At 45.3% G+C, this 27,109-nt stretch overlaps 1 protein-coding gene across 4 annotated transcripts in view; it reads right to left on the bottom strand.

Moving 5' to 3' along the window:
- Nucleotides 1-8,133: 8,133 nt before the first annotated feature.
- LOC146834881 (cytochrome P450 2J2-like) overlaps nucleotides 8,134-27,109 on the bottom strand; it is a 377,005-nt gene continuing 358,029 nt past the window's right edge. For 2 of the 4 annotated variants that reach the window (XM_085602481.1, XM_085602480.1), the window contains 2 exons: nucleotides 10,696-10,834; nucleotides 8,134-8,570 (listed from right to left, as the gene is read on the bottom strand). In XM_085602481.1, the coding sequence (XP_085458607.1) occupies nucleotides 8,389-8,570; nucleotides 10,696-10,834 (321 nt within the window). In that variant the 3' untranslated portion in view covers nucleotides 8,134-8,388. Of the gene's footprint in view, nucleotides 8,571-10,695; nucleotides 10,835-16,246; nucleotides 18,727-27,109 lie in introns of those variants that run through there. The other 2 variants (XM_085602478.1, XM_085602479.1) reach the window with 1 other exon arrangement.

Raw genomic sequence — 27,109 nt, 5'->3', positions numbered from 1 at the left:
AGGCGCACAGTAGAACACAACAGTCCAGCGGGCCACACGGCGCGTGAGCAATCATAGTACAGTAAGCAACGTGGATTTCGACAGTGCAGCACAGCAAAGTTGGCAGCAGGTATATTAGTAACATTCCCTTTCTCTGACTCTACTCCACAAAACAATCCTATCCCATGACCACCCCCCAAACTCCGGTGATCCCACCCCCCGCCCGCTCCAACCCCCCAATCAGGTTGTGCATTATCCCCCCAAACTACCTGCCATGGCATAAAACCCAGGACTAAGCCCAACAACAATAGCAAGTGATTGGGAATCATCCCCTGAGGTGCGCAGGTTGGCCGCCAACTAGCCCTGTACTTATGCCAGGGCGATCGAGTGCCGGCTCAGGGTACCGGCTCAAGAACCCTCTCCACCCCGGAATTGTAGTGATTTACATAACCCTCACAGCCCAGGAAGCGGAATACAGTCTACATCGGACAAATTATACGCCCCCAATCGGTCCATCTAATAAGCCAACAACAGAGCCTCAAACAGATAACGTATATATTCACTCAATGTCACTTAGCCTGTCCTGACGATCTTGACCCTCAGCAGGCGGTTGATTATGCTGCTCCTTTGTAAGTTGTTTTGCGTATTGAAGCGCCGCTTTCGCGTCCAGGAAGAAAGACGGTTTGCCAGGGCCCTGCACCCGGAGCTTCGCAGGGTAAATCAGGGAGTATTTCGTTCCTGTTTGTTGGAAGAGTTTTTTTGCAGGCATAAATTCTCTGCGAGCTGCCTGCACCTGCATGGTATAATCCGGGTAAATGGCGATGTGATTGCCCTTGTACTGCAGGTCTGCTATGTCTCTAGCCATACGCAACACCGTGTCACGGTCTCTATAATTCAGGACGCGCGCAATAATTGGCCTGGGCGGTGTTCCCGGCTTAGGCCTGGGCCCCAGTGTCCTGTGCGCTCTCTCCACGAGGAACATCCCGGATAGGCCAGACCCGAATAGATCTTTCAGCATCTGTTCTATGTACTGCTCCATATTATTAATGTCTGTTGTTTCCGCCACACCTGTGATGCGAACGTTGTTGCGTCTCGAGCGCGCTTCTAAGTCCTCATTCTTCCGTTGTATTAGCTCCAGTACTTTGTCCATGCCGCGCATTTGTTTGACCATATCGGTTTGGCCCTCCTCCGTGTCGGCCACACGGGTTTCGAGCGCTTCCACTCTACTTTCGTGCTTGTCCATTCGTGCTGTGATGCCGTCCATACGTGCCGCCAGCGCGTCCATTTTGCAATCTATGCCCCGCAGGCCCTCCTTCAATTCTTGGAACATAGATTTGATGTCAGCCTCAGGTGGGCCACACTTCTCCGGGTGCGCCGCTTCAGCGTCTCTATGGTCTTGGTCCGAGGCCTTTTGCTTTGCCTTGTCGAACGTGATTTTCGGTTGGCGCGTATCTGGTTTGCCCATGACCGCCGCCCCGCTCAGCCAGCGGATAAGCACTACTAGGCCCCAAGCTTCTTCACCTCACCGGGCACCTCGCACCATGCACCTGCAGCAGAGAATAGGTCGGGCAGGCCCACTCAGCAGATCAGAGAGTCACTGCCCCCGCTAGATAGGGAACCAGGTCAGACAAGATGGGACAGCCACGGGGCGCACCTACAGGCTCGGGTCGCCCCTCGTCCAGCCCACGCAGTCCTAACGGGCAGTCCCACGCGGTTCACTCACCCGCTCACAGCAGCGCTCCAGCGCGGGCATCCAACGGTCCAAGCGATAGCCAGTCTCCGCCAGCCGCCTCGGACGCCAGCTCCGTCCAACCTCTGGCTTAACCAGCGGAGTCACCGCATCGATCGGGGCCTCAGAATCAGCGCGCGTCTTGACCAGCTCCTGCGTAGGGGAGCAGGCAGGCCCCGCAGTCCACCGCCTCCTCCAGGCCTTCGTCGCAAGGCTCCCACTCGTCGCGGGCAATATGTCGTATTTTTTAGACACAACCTCGGAGAGCGGACACCCTGCAGGTATGCGGCAAATCCACGTCGCTCCGGGCCGGGCACGGCAACAACCCGCTCAGGGCGCCGACCCGGGGTCCAGCCACTCCGCCTTCTGGAGGTCCACGGGTCCGCAACGGTCGGGGGTCACAGGTACACCTCCCCGTGTCACAGCAGGCAGAATCCCAGCACTATACTTGTGCCTGAGCCGTATCACCACTCCGCCAGCGGGGGGGTGCGAGCCAAGGAGACAGCGCCCCCAGCATTGGGCCGACTCCGCGCCCCGCACACCGCAGCGCGCTGCCACCACGGACCCGGCCTCACGCAAGTGCCCGGCGTCCGTGTGTGCCGCAGGCCGCACCACCGCCGACCAGCCTCCCGGCAGATCTCCGCCGCCGCTCCAGTCTCGGGCCCAGGCACTCCGTCGGGAAAGGCAGCCACCAAGCGCTCTTGATCGGGGTCAAAAGGGCCGAGCTCCAGCACCTGCAAGGCCGATAAATAACGGATGAATTCACTCGATCGGCGGAGCTGCGCGTTCAGGCAGCCATTCCGCTCTGCAGCCAAGCCACGCCCCAACCTCTGCATATGCTTGGTATCAAATGGTAGGGCTTAAGTCCACTGCAGAGGCAAAGACAGAACAGGCTGAACAAGTGGTAGCACCAATGACCATTGAGAGTATGTTCAATGTGCATCTGCATGACCCAAGAGAGGTCTATGTGGATCAACATTCTTTGGTGTATTGGTATGTGAAAGATGAGCCAATGTCCACAGCTCAGCAGGCTGGCAATAAAGTATCTGGCCTGTCCGATAGCTAGTGTGTCTGCTAATCGTGTGTTCAGTGCAGCTAGCACAGTTGTCACAGTAAGAAGGACCAGTCTATCGCCTCAAAATATGGGGAGATTGTCCATGATTAAAATGAACCAACATTTTATATACCCGAATTACACCGCTCCTGAAACACCACAGCAGGAGGATGAGGGTGATTGGTCAGGCTCAGATCAGAGTGTGTTAGCTGAACAACTTCTGGGCGAACCACCTGAGTTTGAGGACAAACTCTACTTCCCTGACTGAGTAGGCCACTATAGAGCTTTTATTACCAAATCGATTTGCAAAAAAAAAAAAAGATATATATCTAGGGGAACATTATAATATTTATTTTATTTGTGTGTGACTGACTTATGAATCTGCCCCATTTTAGGCACATGTATTGCCAGGTTGGAGTTGGACCACTCTGCAGTGAAGAAGCCTTCCCTTATTTCCCCTGCTTATCCTTTTTTCATACCCTAGCAGGACCGCCCCAGAACATTTGATTCACATCAACTGCTCCAATGAGCGTTGCATGCATCAAAGAGGATCAACGATTGTGTACCACAATGCAGGTATATATTGCACCAATAAATGATTGTGAGTGATGAGGATTCATGTGATGGTATACAGTGAGGGAGGGTGTCCAACTATAATTTGCAATAGATTCATTGTGATGATTTGCAAATGTTTGTGTCATGATGAGTGACATTTTTCCTGAAGGTAATTGGTCCGTCCCCTTTCACATGTAGCGAGATTTGCATGCCATGTCCACTCTGGTGTTTTTTTTGTTTTGGTAACTGGTTCACAATTTAATCTTCAAACACCTTTCTAGACCTTTTAATACCAAAAACAAATCTACACAAAAAATATTACTCAGTGTGTTTTGTCCTGCTCATCAACAGCAGTGTACAGTTGATCTCTCTCATTTGGGTCAGGAGTTGGAACGGAGTTGGACAGATTCATTGTTACTCAGAGACAGCAGGAAAATGGAAGGACTCAAGGCGGGGTACCGCAACAACAGCCAGAAGAATGACGTTATCAACGTCAGGGTAACCAACATGATGATCAGTCTAAGAGGCCTACTGACGAGAGATGCGTTAATTTGGGAAATGCAATGATGCTGAGTGTACATGCTGGCTCTAATTTGAAACTCCTCTATTATGTGGTCAGGTCGGATGGGGGGCCTGTTATTGTAAATAACTGGAGCCAGACAAGTGATGTCATGAGATTATGCATGCACTTGGCTAAATGCTATGATGAAAGTTATGAGATTCATCAGCCTGGTACATGCAGCCACTTGTCTGTGATTAGCTTAATTTGCTCTCACTTCTCAGTTAAATGATCACACACAAGTGATAAAATGATTTATTGCAGCTGGCTATGTTCTTGCTCTGCCTCTCTGAATATTCTTGGTACACTTAGCTTCTGTTCTGTTCTTCTCCTTGAGTCTACAATATCCTCTCTGTTTTACAATCTGCAGGCCTTCTCTTCTCCTGTACAAAAAGGCAAATGCTCCATAACACTTACCTTACAAACCGCTTTAGCCAGGCATCCAAGATTGACAGACAATCCGAGAAGAATGCAGATGCACCACCCAATTTAGCAATACAGTATAATTTGACTTTTGAGAATCATTTTTTAGAACTGTGTTGGTTTACCTGGCTCCTCCATAATTTGTAAGCTATTTTTCAAGCCTGGGATGGCAGAACATTTAGATATATACATAATTTGGGTCTCTGGGGCTGAAGGACTGTTTCTGTTTTCAATGTATTTAACTGAACTGTGTCATACTCATTCCTTCATTTCCTTCCACAACAGATTGATGATGTGCTGATCATCATTCCGATAAACATTGTGTTGTTCTGTAATGTTTGTCTTTGTCACACCTTTCCCAGATCCCCTTTCACATCCATTCCTTAAACCCCTAACCCACTTTCCCCGGGATGTGTGATTTATTGAGGCGTGACTTAATTTACACCGTAAATAGATCACACACTTGGTGGGGCGGATGTGGTGGAAGTGACACCAACTCACTGTGGGATCTTCTACTACTTGAGTATTAGCCCAGGTGGCCCCATTTCTTTTTGCCAACCCATGTATAAAAGTGATCCGTGTATTAGCTATTGAAGAACATCTTTGTCAACATCATCATTCAGGCCTTGTATTGCATAAACAGTTAACCTTGTCCACCCTTGACTCTGACTGAACTCCTGCTGAATTTAAGATTTTGTCAAATTAGTACTTTAGTTTTAAAAACTAGCTCCCCATTGCTCAGATGTAGTTACTATTGCTGTTCTTTTTTATATCAGGTCTTCTTTGTTGTGGCACGGTGGTATTTGTCAGGAATGTGTGCCTGCACCCTTTTTGTTTACTCTTTTTATGAATGATGTCCATGATTGCATAGAGAAGAGGAATCCTGCTGTACCAAAATTATGTAGCTGATGATGCACCTCCGAATTAATCTGTCAAAAACAAAAGTTATAGCTATACCCGTCCCTTCCTGTTCAGAGCTCCCCAATAGTTGGTGTCCATTATGAGGAATCTGTTACACTTTATGATTACTTGGGTATTCGTTTCAACTACAAACTGAATTGAAACAGTCAAATTGCTAAGGTTGCGTTTACTATGACACATACATCACATTCCTGTCTTCGGATTAAAAACATAATCGGGAGTCTCCCTTTGAGTATGTTCTAGATGTTCACAAACAGAAGCGGTGGCATCTGCTATAGATGGAGCTGAATTAGGATGGTACAGCTGTTGTAGCTGGCTCCAAGTAGTAGAAAATAACTTCTTAGGATCCTTGCTGAAGCTTGGGGTAGGCACCCCGCTAAGCCCATAATATTTGGAGCCTGGAATTCGCGCAATATCGGTCACTATTGCACTTGCTGCTGCGCTATATTTTGCGTCTGAATATAAATCATCATGGACAGTCCTACCTGGAGGCGCAAGTTGAAATAGTAGAGCCCAAAACATTTTCTAACAACACATGAGCACTTTATGTTCAATAGACTTTGAATGAACTGGGGTTAGCTATTTTTGGACTTACCCAATCACTGTAACCTCCATTGCTATTTTTAAAGTTAAGGCCGACGTTCATGAGCACAAGATGAAAGCATACATTGGCAATGCTATTTGTCAATTAAATGCATAGCAGGACCAGAGATAGAGCCCTAGGTTATTGCGGTTTTCTGGAGGCAAGCTGCATTTTATATCTTAATTTTGTTTGGGGAAGTCTTTGCTACTAAAGTATATATGTCTAAATTCCTATCAAATGCACTTGTTAGTAAACTCTGTGACTGTGAGTTTGGGGGGCACAAAACTCTGCTGCAATTTTTAAATTATTTTGTACTAAAACTAGATACCTGCGCCGTAAGTGACTGTTGTCCCTTTTTACCCTATTCTAGATTTCAACTTGCAACAATGCACTCGCAATTAGTCTTAGAACAGATGTTATGCCAACATTATGAGATATTAGTACGTTATTTATGGGCTGCCTGGTTCTGATGAGATGACTAAATTAGACCTGAGGCCTATGATTAGCCTTGTTATGCCAGGTGCTGTCAATAATATTTTGTCTCATCTTGCTGCTATGAACTGCTTTTTATGTAATTGCATTTGTGTTTTTACTTTTTATAGGCTCCTCATGTAGTTGGTCATTTTAACTTTGTATTTCCTATCTTCTTTTTTGATGGATTCTCATTATTTTTTATTGTTTTGTTTTTATTGTAAAAAATCAAGTTCTGGGAGAATGGATCACTTGTCCTGTGCTATCAGGGTCTAGGATCTTAGGAGTCTGTATAAGAAAACCCTCATATGAGTACACAGGTCGGTGGCGGTGTATCTTGATTCTCCGCCTTCGTGTACTTTCACAGCATCTTCATTGGGTTTCTTTTTGTTAGTATGCTGTCCTCCACCTGGAGGTAGACCAACTGATATTACAGTAGCGTCCAAGTATCAAAAAAGGAGAGGGATGTGCAAAGTGTGAACCGGGACACGGCGATCAGAGTCAGCACAAGCAGTGCGTGATGAAGAACCGGAACAGGTTTCTTGATCTCTGAAGTCCCGAGGAAGCTCATACAAGACATTGAGCAAGAGCCAACAACTCTTCGAAAGAAACAACATAATTGTGATTACTTGATCACACACCAAAAGGCGGCAGAACGGGCCCCCTTTTCACTTTTTGGTCCTGACGAAAGCCTCAAGAATACACGAGAAGGCTGAAACATGTCGACCTTATTCACAGACCTTAGCCACTGATGTAATAGACTATTAACTCTGTCTATAACTACATCACTTTCATTTTAATTTCCCACTCCACTCTTGTTCTCATTAAAATTCTTTTGTAGCTTTTAGAGTTGAGTAGGGAATTTTAACCTCACCACTTTTGAGCACTTTGCACATCCCTCTCCTTTTTTGATACTTGGACGCTACTGTAATATCAGTTGGTCTACCTCCAGGTGGAGGACAGCATACTAACAAAAAGAAACCTAATGAAGATGCTGTGAAAGTACACGAAGGCGGAGAATCAAGATACACCGCCACCGACCTGTGTACTCATATGAGGGTTTTCTTATACAGACTCCTAAGATCCTAGACCCTGATAGCACAGGACAAGTGATCCATTCTCCCAGAACTTGATTTTTTGCATTACCATTGGAAGCTGGATGGATCACTGCTTCTCATTCCCTCCCCATTGATATTTACATTGTTTTTATTGTATACAGGTATTTGTTATGAATATTGCTGAAAACAATAAAGAGATTGAATGATTGCTTAGAGAGATGTCTCCGTTCTTTTCATAATTTAACCTGGAATGGCTAATCAACAAAGCCCTTCACCTCTATATGTCACCTTACTGAGCTGACCTGCTCAGCTTCTCAGGATGACCTAGAAGTGCACCCATTTATTTGCACCACCTAGATTCAGAAGGGCCAGAATCAATCCTTGCAGGAGCAGCAACCTCTTTTTGAACTCTCTTCCAGCAGATCATAGGGACCACTTGGTCACTTTTGGTGATCAAACAACAACAAAATGCCCTCCAATTTTGAGCTTACCTGACATAAACCATACCCATGCTTTTAGTTCCCCCTACCTTCTCTCCACTTTCACTTACTGCTAAACATTGCTTTATCTATTGTTGCAGTATGTAGCACCAGTATACTTCATTGGTTCACAAGTGCTTTAAAAAATTACCCCCATGGAGAATGTGTTGCCTATACTTACTTATATTTTATTCAATTATTTCCAAATTTGCCTGAGTTGATACAAAAACTAATCGACTGTGTCTGAGAACACATTATTTAGCATTCAATTTTTTTTAATATATCATGATACAGTCAACATTTTCCAGGTGAACAAAAGTCAAAGTGTTTCTCATGTTATTTTTAATGAATATTCTGTTATCTTAGATCTTAATTTATAACATAAACATTAGTAATATAGCCTCGACTAAAACTGTCCACAGCTCTCTAGCCACAATGAAGTCATGATTACTTTTAGTGTGTTAAAAGAATATATGCCTTTAGGGCTCCATTTATGATAAACCCTGAGACTCTACACTGGGATTCACTGTGCAATACTACAAAGTACAGTTTGATTTGAACAAACTCTTTGTGGCTTTTAGCAGCGAGAAACGGCACAAATCTTGTAAGGAAGTGGATAGTTTGGGAGTCCCCTTTTGCACTTTGAAGAATTGAAGTTAGCATTTGTAGGTGCCTTGAAGCTGAACCTCTGTAGAAGGGTGGCTAAGTAGAGGAACAACTCCATTTTAGCAAACTGTTCTCCAATACACACACGATTTCCTAAAACAACACAAATAAAGAAGAGCTGTCAGCGGCCTCAGTTAATTCAGCGTCATCACCATTCTTTACATACATATTTACCATAATCATATGATACATTTATTACCTATATTTCCTGCCTTACACTTTGTGGGCACATTTATGAATGTAGTATTATGTTATGTTATAGAGGGTTTTATAACGCGCTCAAATACTCGAGAGTGTCCTGGCGCATGCAGTTATCAAAGCCCAATGGAGTGGGGAATATGGATCAGCTAGTTGAAGAGAAAAGTTTTAAGTTGTTTCTTGAAGAGTCTAAGATCCTCAATATGCCGCAATTCCAGTGGGAGAGAATTCCAAGCCATAGCTGCTTTAACAGAGACGGACTGACCTCCCAACCGTGACCTGCGAAATCGAGGGATAATCATCCGACGTTGGGCGGCTGAGCGCATAGGTCTGCTGGGGACGTAGATGCCAAACCGCTTCCTAATGTACAAGGGCCCAAACCATGCATGGCTCTATGGGCCACTGTGAGAACTTTGAATTGCACTCTATGGGCCACCGGAAGCCAATGCAGGTCTCGTAAGTGCTGTCTCACGCTAGATCTTCCAGAGATGTTAAATAGAAGTCTAGCCGTGGCATTTTGTATGGTCTGCAGTTTTCTCAGCAAATATCCTGGGATGCCACAGTATAGTGCGTTAGCATAGTCGATGTGAGAAAGAATGATTGCACGGGTGACCATTTCCTTGGCAGGCCTTGGAAGCAGGGGGAAGAACCTTATGAGTGACTTGAGAGCGCCAAAGCAAACTCCGGCGAGTTTCTTAATTTGCACCGAAAACCGAAGGTCTTCGCCAAACCAGACCCCCAAGTTCTTAGCAGAAACACCCTCTGACTTAGGTTATACTTATTTACAATTCAATTCTTTTTTTAATGTTATGGTACACATATATTAATGACAACTATTTCAAAGGACATTGTAGAAAACTCAGTAAACTGCATGTAAAAGGTTAACAGTATATTCACTTTAAATATTCCCAGGTAGCCTCTAAAAAGAGTGTGCAGCAAAATAGGTATCATTTTTAACTAGGGAAGCTAAACCTACGGCATACCTGAGCCACACATGTGCCATGCATATTATATGTAGGTGCCTCGCTCCTCTAGTCCAACGGCCATACTCTCTGCATTTATCTGACTACGGGGCATATCATCAAAGCCATGCGATAATTATCGCTCAGCGCTCTTAGCGCGAAGATAATTATCATCGCCCAACTCTGAATTTTATCGCGGAGATAGCGTGCTATCAGCAAAGCTCATCTCCAAAGCAATAAAATTCAGAGCGCAAGCTGCCAATTGTGCGATTATCGCTGGAAATACAGCGATAATCGCACAAGGTTTGGTGAAAGCTTGCTGATAGGTCAAGGCATACTTAGCCATGAAATCCACCTTACATAGGAAATCATGGCTAAGTCAGTCTTGAAGCAGGCGTAAGGAAAGTAGCGATAACAGAGGTTATCGCTACTTTGCTTGTCGCTCTGCAGGTTAGCGTGCCCATTGATAATCGAAGAAATGTCACTTAGCGACATTTCTCCAGTTATGTCAGGGCAGGAACGCCCACTTTCCATCTCATTAGAGATGCAAAGATGGGCGTTGGGGGAAAGGGCGATAATGCGAGGATTCACGCGATAGCGTGACCTTGCTGATTAGGCGATAAAACTATCTCCGCTTTCCGTCCGAAAACGGACGGCTTGATGATATGCCCCTAAGTCCCTGTTAATTAGCTCCTTCCCCAGCCATGATTACGAGAGGGGTAGTCTGCAGCACGATAGGGTAAGAAACCACAGGACGTGGACATACGATAAGTCAGATGCCACTTATCACATCTCAAAGACTGACCAACTTGTCCTATGATAGGCTCATGGTGGACACACCACTCAGGGCTAGAAGTGTCCACACCAAAGCCACATTGTAGGAAGCTACTGCTGATGCTCATTCTACAGTGACTGCATAGCAGTGTTATAGCTCATCTACGTATTGGCTCTTATGGTAATTGTTTATAGCACTGAAATGACATTTTGATGATTCCCATCATAAATGCTTGTTTTTCCATTTTAATAGTAAATAATGAAACAGGTGATTTGTTTCTTACCAAGAGAGAATGACACAAATGCTTCACTCTGCTTAAACTCGCCATTTTCTAGGAAGTTTTCAGGGTTAAATGTGTCAGGGGTTTTCCATTCATTCTTGTCAAACAGCAAAGATGTGAAATTTGGGATCACAACAGTTCCCTGAAAATTAAATATGGAATATTATTCTTTCCACGACTCATCTTCAAATAGAAAAGGAAAAAAGAAACACATGAAAAGCTCCGCTGTGTAATTTCAGGATGGGAGCAGTCGGCAGCGACAATTAACTAAGAAATCTCATAAAGGCAGAATTAAAGGAACATTACTATTGCAAAACCAAAGACGAGACAGTGATAGCACATGCCACTGTTACTACAGCTTTGTGGCTTACAGTGCAGGGACCACCTGTATGACTCATTGTTATCTCATGTTTATTCAATAAAAGCAGTCAGGCATTTGTCCGTATCCAAACTCCCCCACCATGGTAGAAATTGAGAGAGAACCCTGGGGCATATCAACAACAACCGGCGATAATTATCGCTGAGCGCACTTAGCGCTCGGATAATTATCGCCGGCTAGCGCCGATTTTTATCGCTGAGATAGCGTGCTATTAGCAACGCTTATCTCAATAGCGATAAAAATCCTGGTGCTAAGTGGCTAATGTGAGATTATCGCTGGAAACCCAGCGATAATCTCACGTTAGCTTGTTGATAGGGACAGACTAACTTAGCCAAGATATCCTCCTTCCATAGGATATCATGGCTAAGTCAGAAAAATACCAGACGTAAAAAAGCAGCATTAACCGCGGTTAGCGCTGCTTTTTTTGTCTCTAACAGGGTTATCGATATTCTTGATAATAGGAGAAATGTCGCATAGCGACATTTCTCCTATTATTTTACTCTGGAACGCCCCCTTTGCATCTCATTAGAGATGCAAGGGGAAGCGTAGAGTAAAAGGGTGCTAACATGCGAATTTGCATGTTAGCACCCTGTTGTTGATAGGGTGCTAGTTTTATCTCTGCTTTTTTGGCTTTTAAAGCCAAAAAAGCAGAGATAAAGCCCTTGTTGATATGCCCCATTGTGATTTATGGGGTTTTGGGCTCTTTGAGGAACGGAATCAGTGATAATAATAACTATGGAATCAGTGATAACAATAACTATAAAGAATTTAATAAAATTATGTTCTAGCTAATAAATAGTTACGTATTTGTTAGTTTATCTGCGGGGGATAACAATATGGATATGTTAAAAATAAATTAAATAAATAGCAGCCATACAAATATTAAAACGTGCAGAGTCAAGACCCCAGCATTTTGATAATATTGATAAATAGTTATTTGCGGAAAATGAGTTAATTACTCTTCACTCTGATGTCCAAAACTCCCTTCTAGTAAAGAACTTAAAGTTGACTAGGGTATAAACACAATTATAGTCACAGATATAGACATTTCATCTGCCACACGCCATGGAGGTGATTCAGGGACATCTCTCTTAAATCTGAAATTGAGTTGGCGGAGATTGTTCATCTAAAGGTCAGCCACATGGACCTATGGTAATTACTCTTTGGTCGACAGAATACTGAGCCATGGACAGAATCAGTACTTAATTTGTAAAAGAAAATATATATACGTGCCAGAGGCCTCATCAGGATGCCACTACAGCTTACACCACCCATTCCCCTGCTAACGCTGCCAATGACAGTACCATAGTCATTGGCAGTTACTAACCTTCACACTCCTATGAGTGTGACAATTCATACCATTCAAGGCACTTAACACTATAAGAATGGCTTGGGCAACAGGTATTAGTCCTTTTCTAATGTATGTTGTATTAATAAATGACTGTTGTGCTCATTTCTAGATTAGACACACAGCACCACAATTTGGCAGACTGTCATAAGTGCTGGTGTTGACAATTAAGTGCTGGTGCCCAGCACCATAATGCACTGGCTCAAATTAAGCACTGGACAGTATTTTACAAATTGATCACACTTGTGAAGTCACAAGTAATGTATTTCCTGTAATCTTGGTGTTGAAATCACACAACAAGAGAATCAGTTGGCCATGATAAGTGAATTTGATAGAATGTGCTTCACTTCAGTCAAGAAAGGAGAATTTGAATATTTCCCAGGTGGTCAATTAGAGCTGATGAAGTAATAGAAAAAGATCTTCTTAGGCAATGAAGGAGCTACTTCTGTTTGGACGGCTAATGCTTAGCTCGGACACAGGTGCACAATTAATAGATTTTAACTCTTGACAACATTTATAGCAGGTAGTTAAGTTATCTAATTGGTCGGCACCACCTGTTAAACTGAGCCCTCCTTGCTTTTACCTCAAACATAATTAGCCTTAAATCATCAATCATACCAATCATACAGGTCTTCTGGAACACATGAACATGAAACTTTGTGGGGCATACTAGAAAAGAATCATGAAGTAAATGTTTGCAAAGATCCACATCATACCCAGGAGAGAAAAAAGCATGGGTGAGCATGAGGTGGAGTCAGACAATTTTATGTTAGGAGTGTGAAGACAACTGTTGAGTTTGTGTCTCTATTCTTGGGAGTCTGACTAACAGAGATTCCCTAGGTAACCACATCTAACATAAGTGGCTCTCGACCAAATATAATGTGAGTTGGTCTAGTAACACTATTTTGTTTTACTTTCTCAGTGATTTGGGCAAGAATTTGTGTTTTTTTAATTAAAATTGCCAATGGAGTCAAAATTAGGTGTAGGATTATGAGAGTAAAAGTAATAATCTAGCACCCTGAGTCACAACAGGGTCTGATTCACAACAATCAGGTGAACAAATTGAACAGTTGTATTTACAATATGTTTTGTGTAACTTTTATTTGCAAATAACACTAATAATGTGGGAAGCTACAAAAACTCTAAAAGGTGACAATGGATGCAGAATATGAAGAATTTGTGTGTGATTAATAAAAGCATCATACCTGTTAGCATTAGCATTAAAGCAGATTCATGCCAGTAACAAATGTGGCCATGTCAGTATGAGAACAATTAACACCATCAAATTTGCCACATTTGTCATATTTCCTAAAAGTGACAGCAGTACTTAATTTGTAAAAAAAAAAAAAAAAAATGTGGCAGTTGCAGAAATGTTTCTTAGGAAGCCACGGCCCACTTCTGTCACTTGTGTGGCCAACTCTGACCCCGGGCATTCCTGACTCCCATTGTTATTTATGGGTCACCTCCGAGGGCATGTACAGATACCACCCTAAGGTTTCAGTCAGTGCTCGCCCTACCTCCTTGGCTGTTGTTTACTGGAACGGAGTGACCAGGGGCCAGGTGTACGACAATTTTTTGCGGACGCAGAGGGGCATTTTGCCCTTTTGTGACCGCAAAAAAACGGTTGGACAATGTACCAATCCTATTTTGCGAAGTCGCAAATGTAATATCGACCCACAAAATACAGTTAGCGACTCGCTATTAGGAAGGGGAGTTCCAAGGGCCTCCCTTCCTAATAGCAACTCTGCACCATAACTAAGATGTAGTGACCTTGCGTGTAAGTGATAATAGTGTGATGATGGAAGGGGCGATTTTTGTGGATCAATATGCAGACAATGCAGGAGTCGGAGCCATAGTTCGAAAAATATCTATGGCTCCCCTATGAAGGCCGCAAAAGTGGGCGAGGATTGAGGGGGAATGTGTGTTTCCTGCAGAAAAGCCACTGTTATGATGCAGCGGTTTAAATACGATAACATCTGCTTACCCTTAAGGGGGTTGTTGAGACCTCTGATATTCCAAGTGTGGTATGTGAGGTCATGTTGCTGCTTATTACCTCCTGTCATTTAAATAGCTGAGTAACAACGTGTGTGTCAGAGTCGTTGTGTAGAATCCCAGCATGTGATGTCTGGCTTAATGAGAACAGCATTGCCCTCACGCCCTACCCACACTGAGCCAAAGGGCATCAGCGAATCCCAAATAGATCAGTGATACAAACATAGAACCAAACATAGTACATGGAATACTCCTAGGTGGGTGAAGAATGCCATAGGGGTCTATGCCCAATCTGAAACAAGTGTTATAAGCATATTCAAATATGGTCAGGCTACACAACTAGAATGTATCTTTGGGGACACAGAACCATAGGGGAGAGATGGAGGTATTCTGGTGTGGTCAGCGTGGAATAACAGAGTTCAACTGGGGTTAAACAGATCAGCACTGGAGGGCATGTTCAGCTCAGGGGAGGAATGTTCCTGAGTATTACCGATCTGAGAAGGGCCGCCAGGTCCCAGCTGTTTACAAAAGGACACAACTTGGGAAAGAATCTGGCTTTGTTATTCACCATGACCCGGAGCCTGGCAGGGTACAACATACCGTATTTGAGTCCATGTCTGCGGGCAGTGTCTTGGCGTTGTCAACTTTCATCTGATGTCCTGGACAGCTAATGTGAAGTTGGGATGGATAGAAACCATTACATTTTGATACTGCAGAGATGATCTTTCACATGCCAGGCAGAACGTTGTGTCCCTGTCCCTGTAACTTAGGATCTGTGCGACTATAGGGTAGGAGGGGCACCTGTAGAGGGGCTGGGGTGGAGGATCTGTGTGCTGTCTCAGCAATAAAAGTAAATGAAAAGGATTCAGGACCGAAAAGTTGGGTGAGTAGAGATTCGCCAAACCGTTCCAGTGGACCCATATTCATTGTTTCCGCAATGCCTGTTATTTGCATATTGTTTCAACGTGATCGGACATCAAGGTCCTCGTTCTTAATGGCTACTGCTTTTAGGAGGCTGTTCTGCTTTGGTTTTTGGATTGGGTAGAACCCGCTCTACAGAGCCCTTCTGACACTCAAAACAGAACGTTACCCCCTCCCTAGGGCCTTTTTACACCTAAATAAGCATATATATATGTACCACCTAAGGACAGAGAATTCCTATTATATATATATATCAAGACCTCACAGCCTCGCAATCTCAGCACCCACAGTCTCGCGACCTCAGTCAGGTCCAGAATCTCCTACCCATTCGGCAGCAACACACACAGTCTTGCGACCTCAGTCAGGTCCAGAATCTCCTACCCATTCGGCAGCGACACACACAGTCTCGCGACCTCAGTCAGGTCCAGAATCTCCTACCCATTCGGCAGCTACATACAGTCTCGCGACCTCAGTCAGGTCCAGAATCTCCTACCCATTCGGCAGCTACATACAGTCTCGCGACCTCAGTCAGGTCCAGAATCTCCTACCCATTCGGCAGCTACATACAGTCTCGCGACCTCAGTCAGGTCCAGAATCTCCTACCCATTCGGCAGCAACACACACAGTCTCGCGACCTCAGTCAGGTCCAGAATCTCCTACCTACACGGCAGCCTTAGCACGAGCTCATCCTATTATGACTGTGGTACACAACAGGGGAATCGGGATTACCATATATCAGATCACACAAAGACTATTAGTTGAGCACAACCTGTTCTCTAGTTCGAGGGGCTTGTTTTCCCCCTCATCCAGTTACCACTTACCTGACCAGGATTAACCTCTGTTCATTTTAAGGCAACTCTGACTAAAGAATAGGCTATCCTCCTATACAAAAGTACACAACACATGCTAACGTACAACAAGCTAAATACTTTATTTAAATGCCACATGCACATTCGCAGAATACATTATATATATAGACAACCTGCAAGGAAAGTGAAAGGTTAAGTTGTATACTCTAAAGAAAAAGGGGTCGACTTCACCTTTATGGTACGTAGCCCGTGCTCAATGGTCATCTAGGTTCCCTTCTCGTCTATGCCTCGGCTTCGCCTGGAAGTCGCCCCTCTACAGTTGTGGGTCTGCTCCCTTCTCCCTCTCCGAGTCCTTGGAACCTCTTCCCTGTCGGCTACTCTGTCCTCTTTAGATTCGAGTTCGTCATCCGTCTTCCCTGGAATAAGTAATAGCTTTTCTGCTAACGGCCAGATGCCGCCTATGGTCTAGAAGCAAGTGCCCGTGTCTGCCTCAGACTTTCACTAATATAGATGTGCATTCTCTCATGGAAATTTCCAGCTCGAAACCTGCCGCCCACCAAATTCCTGTACCTCCCCGTGCCAAGGACACGTTCCCAGCCGGCCGGCCTGTTGTAGTGTCTTCGGCATGAAGGAGAATACAATCCTTCGATAAGGGCCGGCCTGAACCGGTTCTCTCCAAGCGAATAACACCTCCTAACTAAAACACTGCCTATGACCTAGAAACTTTCCAAGCTGCCAGAGCAGGAGGAAAGATGGAGTCTCTCCCGTTTAAGGCCTACCAGGCCTGAATGCAGCACAGCTCCATTAGATACCCTTACTACAGAACATATTACCCCTAATGCTAACGAATCTATCCCCTAGGATATGTATGCAAACCCTGATCTATGGGGGAGAACACAGGATCATGTTGAAGTGAATAATATCTCTCCCGTTTGAGGCCTACCAGGCCTGAATTCAACACAGCTCTATGAAATAACCTCACTATAGGGCAAATTATCCTCAAGGCTAACGAATCTATCCCCTAGGCTATGTGTGTAGGCCCTGAGCTAAGGGTAGGAGCACGGGATTGTGTCACAAGTGTCTAATAGATAGGCCCTATTCACTACTCCAGTCCTTAGACTCGGATGGAAATAGACTGAAGTCATATGGATCGCCCTGCAACACCGGAAGGCCGGGAAAATCGAGCAGTACATTCCACCCTTGACTTCAGTCTATTATACATGCTAAATGGAACTAACATCTGTGGAAGAATAATATGAAACAAAACTAACCGATCTATGTCTAGTACTAGATGTGCAGAATTGAAGCAGTGAAGGGATACACTGAATAAAACAACAGATAGAAATTAAAACAGCAAGAGCAATCAAAATGCCACCTAATGTGTGGCGTAGCATATGCATGTCCGGCAACCAATTAAAGAGCCAGTCAAACCAGCCCTGATCAATGTGTTTCCTAACTTCATTAGTTAAATCATGCAATTTATCTATATGTGCACGAATGGATTGTGTATGATCAGATAAGTTAAAACAACAGAGACCTTCAAAGTCCGAGCAGCCATGTCCATGTTTAAGCAGAAGGTAATCAATGGCTGCTCTATTTTGCAAAATGGCTCTACGTTCACCCTGGGCGTCTAACAGTAAGTCAGATAAGACTGTGGAAGTATGATTAATAGATTTGACCATCCAGCAAGCCATTTTCCCAATGGATTTAGCATTGTAAACCGCCAAAGCAGGAACACCAATAATTGAAATGGCTAGACTAAGGTATTCAGACTTGGAATATAAATGTAAAGATGAGTCACAATCCTCTTGCAGCATTACTGTATCTCGAAGTACACGAGAGTTGGCATTCGGATGTGAAGAGAACATTAGTAGACTTAACCTAGTAATAGCACACGGGCCGCCGGAAATGTTTGCGGGAACATGGGGCCAGGAAGTATTACCACATGAGAAAAGCCACCCGGCAGGTAGCAATATTGCACGATAGTGACTGGGAGCAACTACCAAACTGTTGCAAGTCATATTGTTCTGAACTGAGGTGCATGTCGTCGGTGTCCTCTGGAAACACAGAGTTCGTTCATGAGATGTGAAAACAGTGGCGCCTCTTAACTTGAGACGTAGACATTCAGAAATCGCATTAGGATTACATGTGAGGAAGAAGCATAGATCGCCTTGTGTGATATTGTACGTAGTTATTTGGGATTGGATGGGAAGTTGCTCATTCGGCAGTTCAGTACACAAAGGACAATATGCGTGGGTAGCAAAATCACCCAGAATAACATTTGAGCGAGCCTTTGAAATGTTAAAAATGCTTATTAAAGTTTCTAGCGAGGCGGGGACAGCAACCAGACATGTCGCTAAAATGTCGTGCACGGATCTCATCGGTGTCAAACAAAAGTGAGGGGCATCAGTCACTCTTTTTGCCAGTTGCGTCCAAAAGTTCGATGACGAGTCCCATGCGTTGAAGGAACGCAATACTCGGGTTCCCAATTCATCCTGGGTCGATAGGATCCCCTCTCTCTCTCCGGAGTAGTCCAAACGGTGTCCAGTGCCGACACATCCTGCAGCAACAATCCAAAGAATGATCTGAAAAAGAACCAAATACAGGTATTAATCATTCTCGTAAATAACATTTATCAGCTGGGACAGCTTCCCAGCTATCTTTCCCTGGCCTCATAACCAAAATGGTGTTGTCCTGACCGGTGGCAATAACCTCCGCTTGTTCAGGGGGATTTTTAGGCGATTGCACCCAAACCTTGGCCCCAGGGTTATCCGTAGAACCAAAGCCTTTCTGGCCTCGTACAGTTAGCAAAGTTGGGGCAGTGCCTTTCTTTATTTCACCACTGAAAACAGGCATAATGAGTAATTGAGCCACTCGGTCGGTGCGGTGTATCAGCAAGTCATTCTCACTGCTATTTAGCAGAAGTACCTTAATCTCTCCCTGATAGTCGCTGTCGATAACCCCTCCAAGTACTTGGATGCCTTTTACAGCCAGCCCCGATCTAGGGGCGATCAATCCAAAATTCCCCGGTGGTATATGAATACCAACACCGGTAGCAATGATGACCCGATTTTTACTTTCCAGGACGGTGTCATCCATAGCATGCAAATCTAAGCCTGCCGACCCTGGGGTCGCTCTGCATGGAGCCAAAGCTCCAAAAGTAATTTCCCAATACATCACAGTTTCATTGATCACATTAGGCATAGTCTCAACCTGTGGGGGAAACAAACGCATAAGTGGAGATTCAGCATTTAAAAAAGGACGATTATTCAGGATCAATAGTGCTTGGGGTAAAAAATCTCGCCAATTTTTATACTTGTCATCTGTTAACTTACGTAGCTGGTCCTTCAGCAGGCCATTCAATCTCTCCACCAGGCCTGAGGCCTGCGGGTAGTAAGGTATATGAAATATCCATTCAATATTATTTTCCACACAGAATTCCTGTACCAATCTTCCACGGAAATGGGATGCGTTATCAGATTGAATTTGGAATGGCACACCATAATACATCATAATCAATTCTAATGTCTTTATGGTATTCAACTGGGTGGCTTGCTTACATGGAAAAGCTACCAGCAAACCACTATATGTATCGACAATTGTACAAACATATTGACAATTTCTACTCATGGGAAGGGGTCCAATGTAATCAATCTGCCAAATTTGAGCGGGCAGTTTCCCACGATGTAAATGACCTCTAACAATTTGAGGTACTTTACGCTGTCTGATATGCTGACAGACGGGACAATGTAGAATAACATTTTTGATTAGATCCAGGGGAATATAAATTCCTCTATCAGCAGCCCACCTGCTAGTGGCCTTCTCTCCAAAGTGTCCTGCCTTCTGGTGTGCCCATTTCGCCAATCCCGCAATATCAGGATCTTGTCTGTCCACCACTGCCTCAGCAATTTTAGATTTCTCATCTGCAATATTATGAAAAAAATTGTCAAGAGAGTCTATTGGGGTGTGAGCATCCACATGGAAGATGGTAACAGTACTCTGTGGGAGCATTTCCCAAATCTCTTGCCATAACTCTTTTCCCCATAACTCTTTGGAGTGTAACCTCCAATTATGGGAATGCCAGGTCGGCAACCAAACAGCCAGTCCATTGGCAGTGGACCAGGAATCGGTGAAAATGTGGCATACGCCAGGTAACTCCTGTTTCAAAACTTGGTAAACGGCATAGAGCTCGGCAAACTGACTACTCTTCCCTTCACCAGTTGTGCTCAACAGTTTTTGTGTGATCGGATTATAAGACACCGCCTTCCAGTGCCGTGTCGTTCCAATAAACTTTGCTGACCCATCTGTGAACCACACATGGTTCCTGTCCTCGACGGATAAATCATCAAAAGGTCTACCCCACTTGACAGGAGACTCCTGTTCTAAAGGTACGGAACACTCACTCTCAGTCTCAATCGATGGTGCTTGTGCCACTTGCTCATGTAAAGACGCAACTCCTTTCGGACCCACACGTGCCCTGTCTTGTATGTACCATTTCCATTTAATCACACTCGCCTCCTGAGCATGCCCAATTCGATGAGTTTTTGGTGAACTCAAAACCCACTGCATAATAGGAATTTCAGGACGCAAGAATATGTCATGTCCCAAAGTCAATTGCTCAGTATCCACTAAAGCCCAATAACAAGCAAGTAGCTGCTTCTCAAAGGGTGTATAACGCTCACCAGCATCAGGTAGCTTTTTGGTCCAAAACCCTAATGGTACTTTACACCTGCCTTGTTTCTGCCACAGACTCCAGTTTGCATAAGGGCCTTGCACAGACACATTCAAATCCACATCACCATCACGTACAGGCCAGAGATCCATAGCATGTTGAATTGCCTCTGACGCCAGACTAAATGCATCTTGCTGTTGCTTACCCCATTCAAATGCATTCTTTTTACGTGTAACTCGGTACAAAGGGGCCAATATTTGACTCAAATGAGGAATATGCTGGCGCCAAAAACCGAATAAACCAATGAATCTTTGGGCTTCCTTCCTATTCCTCGGAACCGAAAAATCAAGAATTTTCTGTTTAACTTGAGGGATCACCTCGCGGTGTCCCTCATGCCAATTAATACCTAAAAATTTTACAGCTTGAGACGGACCTTGTAATTTGTCCGGGTTGATCTCCCAACCTTTCCCACGCAGACACTCAATGACTCTATCTAATTGTGTCTGAACATCCTCTTGTGTTTCGCCTTGGATCAAAACATCATCAATATAATGACATATCTGAATTTTGGGATGAACTGGTACCTCAATCAAGTGTTCTGCCACCAGCCGGTGACAAATCGTAGGACTATGCACATAGCCCTGAGGAAGACTTCTGAACGTCATCTGACGCCCATTCCACGTAAAACTGAACTGTTCCTGACACTCAGGGGCAATTGGAATAGAAAAGAAAGCATTAGCAATATCGATGGACGCATACCATGTACCTGGATGTGTTTGGATTCTTTCAATCAGGGTGATAACATCCGGTACTGCAGCAGTCAAAGAGGGCGTGTGTTTGTTCAATTCTCGATAATCAACAGTCATGCGCCAAGAATTATCACTTTTACGCACCGGCCAAACAGGATTATTCCAAGCAGAAGTAACTGGAGTTATAACGCCTGCATCAACCAACTCCTGAATGGTGGTACTAATCTCTTCATGACCACCCGGAATACGATACTGCTTCTGACAAACCACTTTGGTCGCCTGGGGAACTTGTATGGGGGGCATCCTTAAACGACCAACCCGTATAGGTCTGGACGAGATATAATGCGTCGTTCCAAATTGGTAACACCCATCATCAAGATGCAATGTCATTCCCTTCAAAATATCAATTCCAATTATGAATTCTAGAAGTGGCACCACTAATACAGAATATTCCTTTCTAGGGATTCTACCTATTCTCATTTCAAGCAAAGTTTGAACTGCAGGGGTTTCCTTTCCTCCTAATCCGGTAATAGTGAAAGGCTGCCCTGTAAATTTCTTTGATTTTCCATGAATAAGAGTGGCCTCCGCTCCTGTATCAACTAATGCTCGGGCCCTTTGGATATTACGATGTCTCCAAAAAATATCAATATCTACATAGGGTCTATTATCTCTGTGAGCCCATCTGTGTACCGGAGCTTGACCTATTTCCTAGTCATTCTTACTGCATTCTGTGTACCAGGACAAATCAGGATAAAGACTCTCACGTTTCTTAGGTATCGGTACCTCCTGTTCATATCCATCTCTATTACGAAATGGATTCCTGTCCTCTACATTGCACTGCGAGTTTCGATCGGCCAAACTGTATCGATCCTCCCTCCTTCTCAATTCAGGGGATTGATCCCTATCATCTCTACGTCTGCTGTAAGCATGATCATTTCTCCCCCTTTCCTTTTCCCCCTCTCTCTCCCTGTCCCGCTCTCGACGAGGGGACAGATCACGTACAGGACGCCGATCATCACGACAATCAAAGCGCCCACGGCGATCATCATCACCGCTACCATCAGAACAACCACGATCACACTCAGTCGTCCGAACACGCCGGGCACCCTCCTTCCGGTCCAAGCCCCGTTTGCGAAACATTTCCCACAAACGAGCAGTAGTCTCACCATCAATATCTTCCCGACGCACACCATCAGCCAAAAGACCAGTAAAGATGTCACGTCTAGTAAATTTATATTCACCAGGAGTACGAGTGTCAGGCCGGGACTGACGTTCAGGTTTAAACCACTCACCCAACTCACCGAGTTGGCGTACCGACTCCAACACCGTAGATAGTACATTACCAGTCTGATTAATCAATAAAGTCATCATGACCTGCTTGTAGGCAACAGGAGAAGAGCGAATGATACGATTTCGCACAGAAGAAGTCAACAACCCATCAAGCAACCTGTCAGCAGTGCCCAGAAAAATAGCCGTTTTCATCACCTCCTCCTTAAGACGTTGCGCAGCATCACGCAATGTATACCACGGCTTGTCATTGACAGGCCAGTCAGATTCAGTAGGATACTTCAAATTGCAACCCTCCGTCGCCAATTGGAGCAAAGAAATTTGACCACCACCATTATAGTTACGAAAATGATCTTGCACAGTAGAATCCAAACTCAAAGAACAAAACTTCAAACAATCGCCAGTATCCAACATAATACCAGCAGCGCCTAGTTCATAAAGGCGCACCATCCACGTGAGCAAAGCCTCACCAGTCCGCTGCCGAAAGCGTTGCAAAATATCACTAATTTCTTGCTGGGTAAAATCTTCCAAACAGTCCAAAGAAACACCCTGCGGAGCATTGGGAGACTGCTGCAACTTCCGACGAAAAACCGGGTGCGCAGAAACAACGGGACGAGCATCACAAGGAGCCCGAGCAGTACGAGTAGAGGGACAGTCAGTGTGAAAAGTATCAATCCCGCCCGAAGAACGAGCGCAATCACGGGGTGCACCATCAGAGGTGCGAGAAGTAGACTTACTGTCAGGACGGGAACGAGAAAGCTCATGCATAGCACATTCCTCACCCGAGGAACAAGACGAAGTCGAGTCCCAGATATTACCATCCCATTCATCAGGATTCCAATCCAGTCCAGCTTTCGCCACGACCAGACGCACTTTACGCGACGAAACACGACCACGCCTGTTCTTGTACTTATAACGAGCAATCCGCACAGCCGCCCTTTCGGCAACCGTTTGGTAAGTGTCAAGTTTGTCGGAAAGCAACTTATTTTGACACCGCAATAAAGTGGTAGAATTCTGAATCTTAACAAGGTGTGATTCCGCATCCTTAAAAGAGACCTGCAATTTCAGCAACCTCTCATGCAGAATCCGATACGCAGACAGAATAACCCAACCTCTGCGCCCCAAAGCGGGAACCTCCTCACCCTTCAAGACAGGTGCCGTCTGCAAACAAGCAATCACGTCAGCCGGTTCCGCCGACTCCAAAGAAGAATTCCAATTTTCACTCAGACCAGTAGAATCAGCCCACTCTCGGGCCAAGGCACCATAAGGCGTTGAATCCCATCCGGGAATATCAACGGACAATTTAAGAGTAGATTTCGATTTCCTAGAAAACATCGCGAAAAAGAAAGAAAAAGAAACGCAGAGAAAAGAAAGGAAGAGAGAAAGAAAGAGAAAGAAAAAAGTATACACGCAAATATACAAAAAAGAAAATCACGCACACGCCGAAAGCAAACACAAGACAACCACAACGCACACAGGTTACGTAAACAGTTCGTGACGCCAAATGTTCTGCTTTGGTTTTTGGATTGGGTAGAACCCGCTCTACAGAGCCCTTCTGACACTCAAAACAGAACGTTACCCCCTCCCTAGGGCCTTTTTACACCTAAATAAGCATATATATATGTACCACCTAAGGACAGAGAATTCCTATTATATATATATATCAAGACCTCACAGCCTCGCAATCTCAGCACCCACAGTCTCGCAACCTCAGTCAGGTCCAGAATCTCCTACCCATTCGGCAGCAACACACACAGTCTCGCGACCTCAGTCAGGTCCAGAATCTCCTACCCATTCGGCAGCGACACACACAGTCTCGCGACCTCAGTCAGGTCCAGAATCTCCTACCCATTCGGCAGCTACATACAGTCTCGCGACCTCAGTCAGGTCCAGAATCTCCTACCCATTCGGCAGCTACATACAGTCTCGCGACCTCAGTCAGGTCCAGAATCTCCTACCCATTCGGCAGCTACATACAGTCTCGCGACCTCAGTCAGGTCCAGAATCTCCTACCCATTCGGCAGCAACACACACAGTCTCGCGACCTCAGTCAGGTCCAGAATCTCCTACCTACACGGCAGCCTTAGCACGAGCTCATCCTATTATGACTGTGGTACACAACAGGGGAATCGGGATTACCATATATCAGATCACACAAAGACTATTAGTTGAGCACAACCTGTTCTCTAGTTCGAGGGGCTTGTTTTCCCCCTCATCCAGTTACCACTTACCTGACCAGGATTAACCTCTGTTCATTTTAAGGCAACTCTGACTAAAGAATAGGCTATCCTCCTATACAAAAGTACACAACACATGCTAACGTACAACAAGCTAAATACTTTATTTAAATGCCACATGCACATTCGCAGAATACATTATATATATAGACAACCTGCAAGGAAAGTGAAAGGTTAAGTTGTATACTCTAAAGAAAAAGGGGTCGACTTCACCTTTATGGTACGTAGCCCGTGCTCAATGGTCATCTAGGTTCCCTTCTCGTCTATGCCTCGGCTTCGCCTGGAAGTCGCCCCTCTACAGTTGTGGGTCTGCTCCCTTCACCCTCTCCGAGTCCTTGGAACCTCTTCCCTGTCGGCTACTCTGTCCTCTTTAGATTCGAGTTCGTCATCCGTCTTCCCTGGAATAAGTAATAGCTTTTCTGCTAACGGCCAGATGCCGCCTATGGTCTAGAAGCAAGTGCCCGTGTCTGCCTCAGACTTTCACTAATATAGATGTGCATTCTCTCATGGAAATTTCCAGCTCGAAACCTGCCGCCCACCAAATTCCTGTACCTCCCCGTGCCAAGGACACGTTCCCAGCCGGCCGGCCTGTTGTAGTGTCTTCGGCATGAAGGAGAATACAATCCTTCGATAAGGGCCGGCCTGAACCGGTTCTCTCCAAGCGAATAACACCTCCTAACTAAAACACTGCCTATGACCTAGAAACTTTCCAAGCTGCCAGAGCAGGATGAAAGATGGAGTCTCTCCCGTTTAAGGCCTACCAGGCCTGAATGCAGCACAGCTCCATTAGATACCCTTACTACAGAACATATTACCCCTAATGCTAACGAATCTATCCCCTAGGATATGTATGCAAACCCTGATCTATGGGGGAGAACACAGGATCATGTTGAAGTGAATAATATCTCTCCCGTTTGAGGCCTACCAGGCCTGAATTCAACACAGCTCTATGAAATAACCTCACTATAGGGCAAATTATCCTCAAGGCTAACGAATCTATCCCCTAGGCTATGTGTGTAGGCCCTGAGCTAAGGGTAGGAGCACGGGATTGTGTCACAAGTGTCTAATAGATAGGCCCTATTCACTACTCCAGTCCTTAGACTCGGATGGAAATAGACTGAAGTCATATGGATCGCCCTGCAACACCGGAAGGCCGGGAAAATCGAGCAGTACAGAGGCGCTCTGTTTTCTCCAGGCAGCGTGCCATGTTGGTTGTGTTACCTTCAACTCCGGACACGCGCTCCTCCACCATGTCCAGGCGATGACCGTGCCACTTCAGATGCTCCCCCATGCAATCCAGACAGGAAACCAGGGCATCAAGGCGTGCGTCCATGGCGCCAAAGTCGACCCGCAGCTCTGCCATGATTGGCTGCAGTGCCATCCAGTGGGTCAGGGGGCGGTGCAGCGTTGCGGTTCCCTTCCGTGTCGGATGATGCCCTGGATCGGTCCGTGGTCTAGGGGGTCTAAAAGTGAGTCTCCGCTGCTTAGGGTCTCCACGGCCCATGGGGGGTGTGCAGCAGCATATACAAAGGATCACTGAAGAAGGGGTAGCTATGAAAGAGTTGATCAGTGTATGTTAATTGAGAGTGTCTGGGATGTGTGACATGCCCAATTTGTAAGTGACGGCCCAATGCCTGGTAGATCAGTAGGTCGTCGCAGGGCCTCAGAGGTGGGCTGGGCCACAGCCACCTCTCCCAGCAGCAGCGATGTGCGGTGACCCCAGCAGGCCCCGATGGATGGTTTCAGGCGGTCACTACAGCTCCCAGGAGGCAAGAGAATGTTGTTCGGTGTCTCCTCGTTTAATTATGGAGCGTTCAGTGTTGCATAGCCATCAGATGGGGCATGGGCTCTGGAGCTTCAGAATCGAGTGGCCATGTCAGTCGATGGCTTAGCCTCGTTGCCCGGGGCGGTAATTCTGACAACCCCTAACCCAGCATTATCGACACGGGGCTTATTGGTTTCTCTTGGGCTAACAGGGAGAAAATGCCTCTTTATGAGTTTGACACGGAAGGTCCACTTATAA

The sequence above is a fragment of the Triturus cristatus genome, chromosome 4_2 (assembly GCF_964204655.1).
Source record: "Triturus cristatus chromosome 4_2, aTriCri1.1, whole genome shotgun sequence".
Classification (NCBI taxonomy): Eukaryota; Metazoa; Chordata; class Amphibia; order Caudata; family Salamandridae; genus Triturus; species Triturus cristatus.
This window is presented reverse-complemented; position numbering and strand designations above follow the sequence as displayed.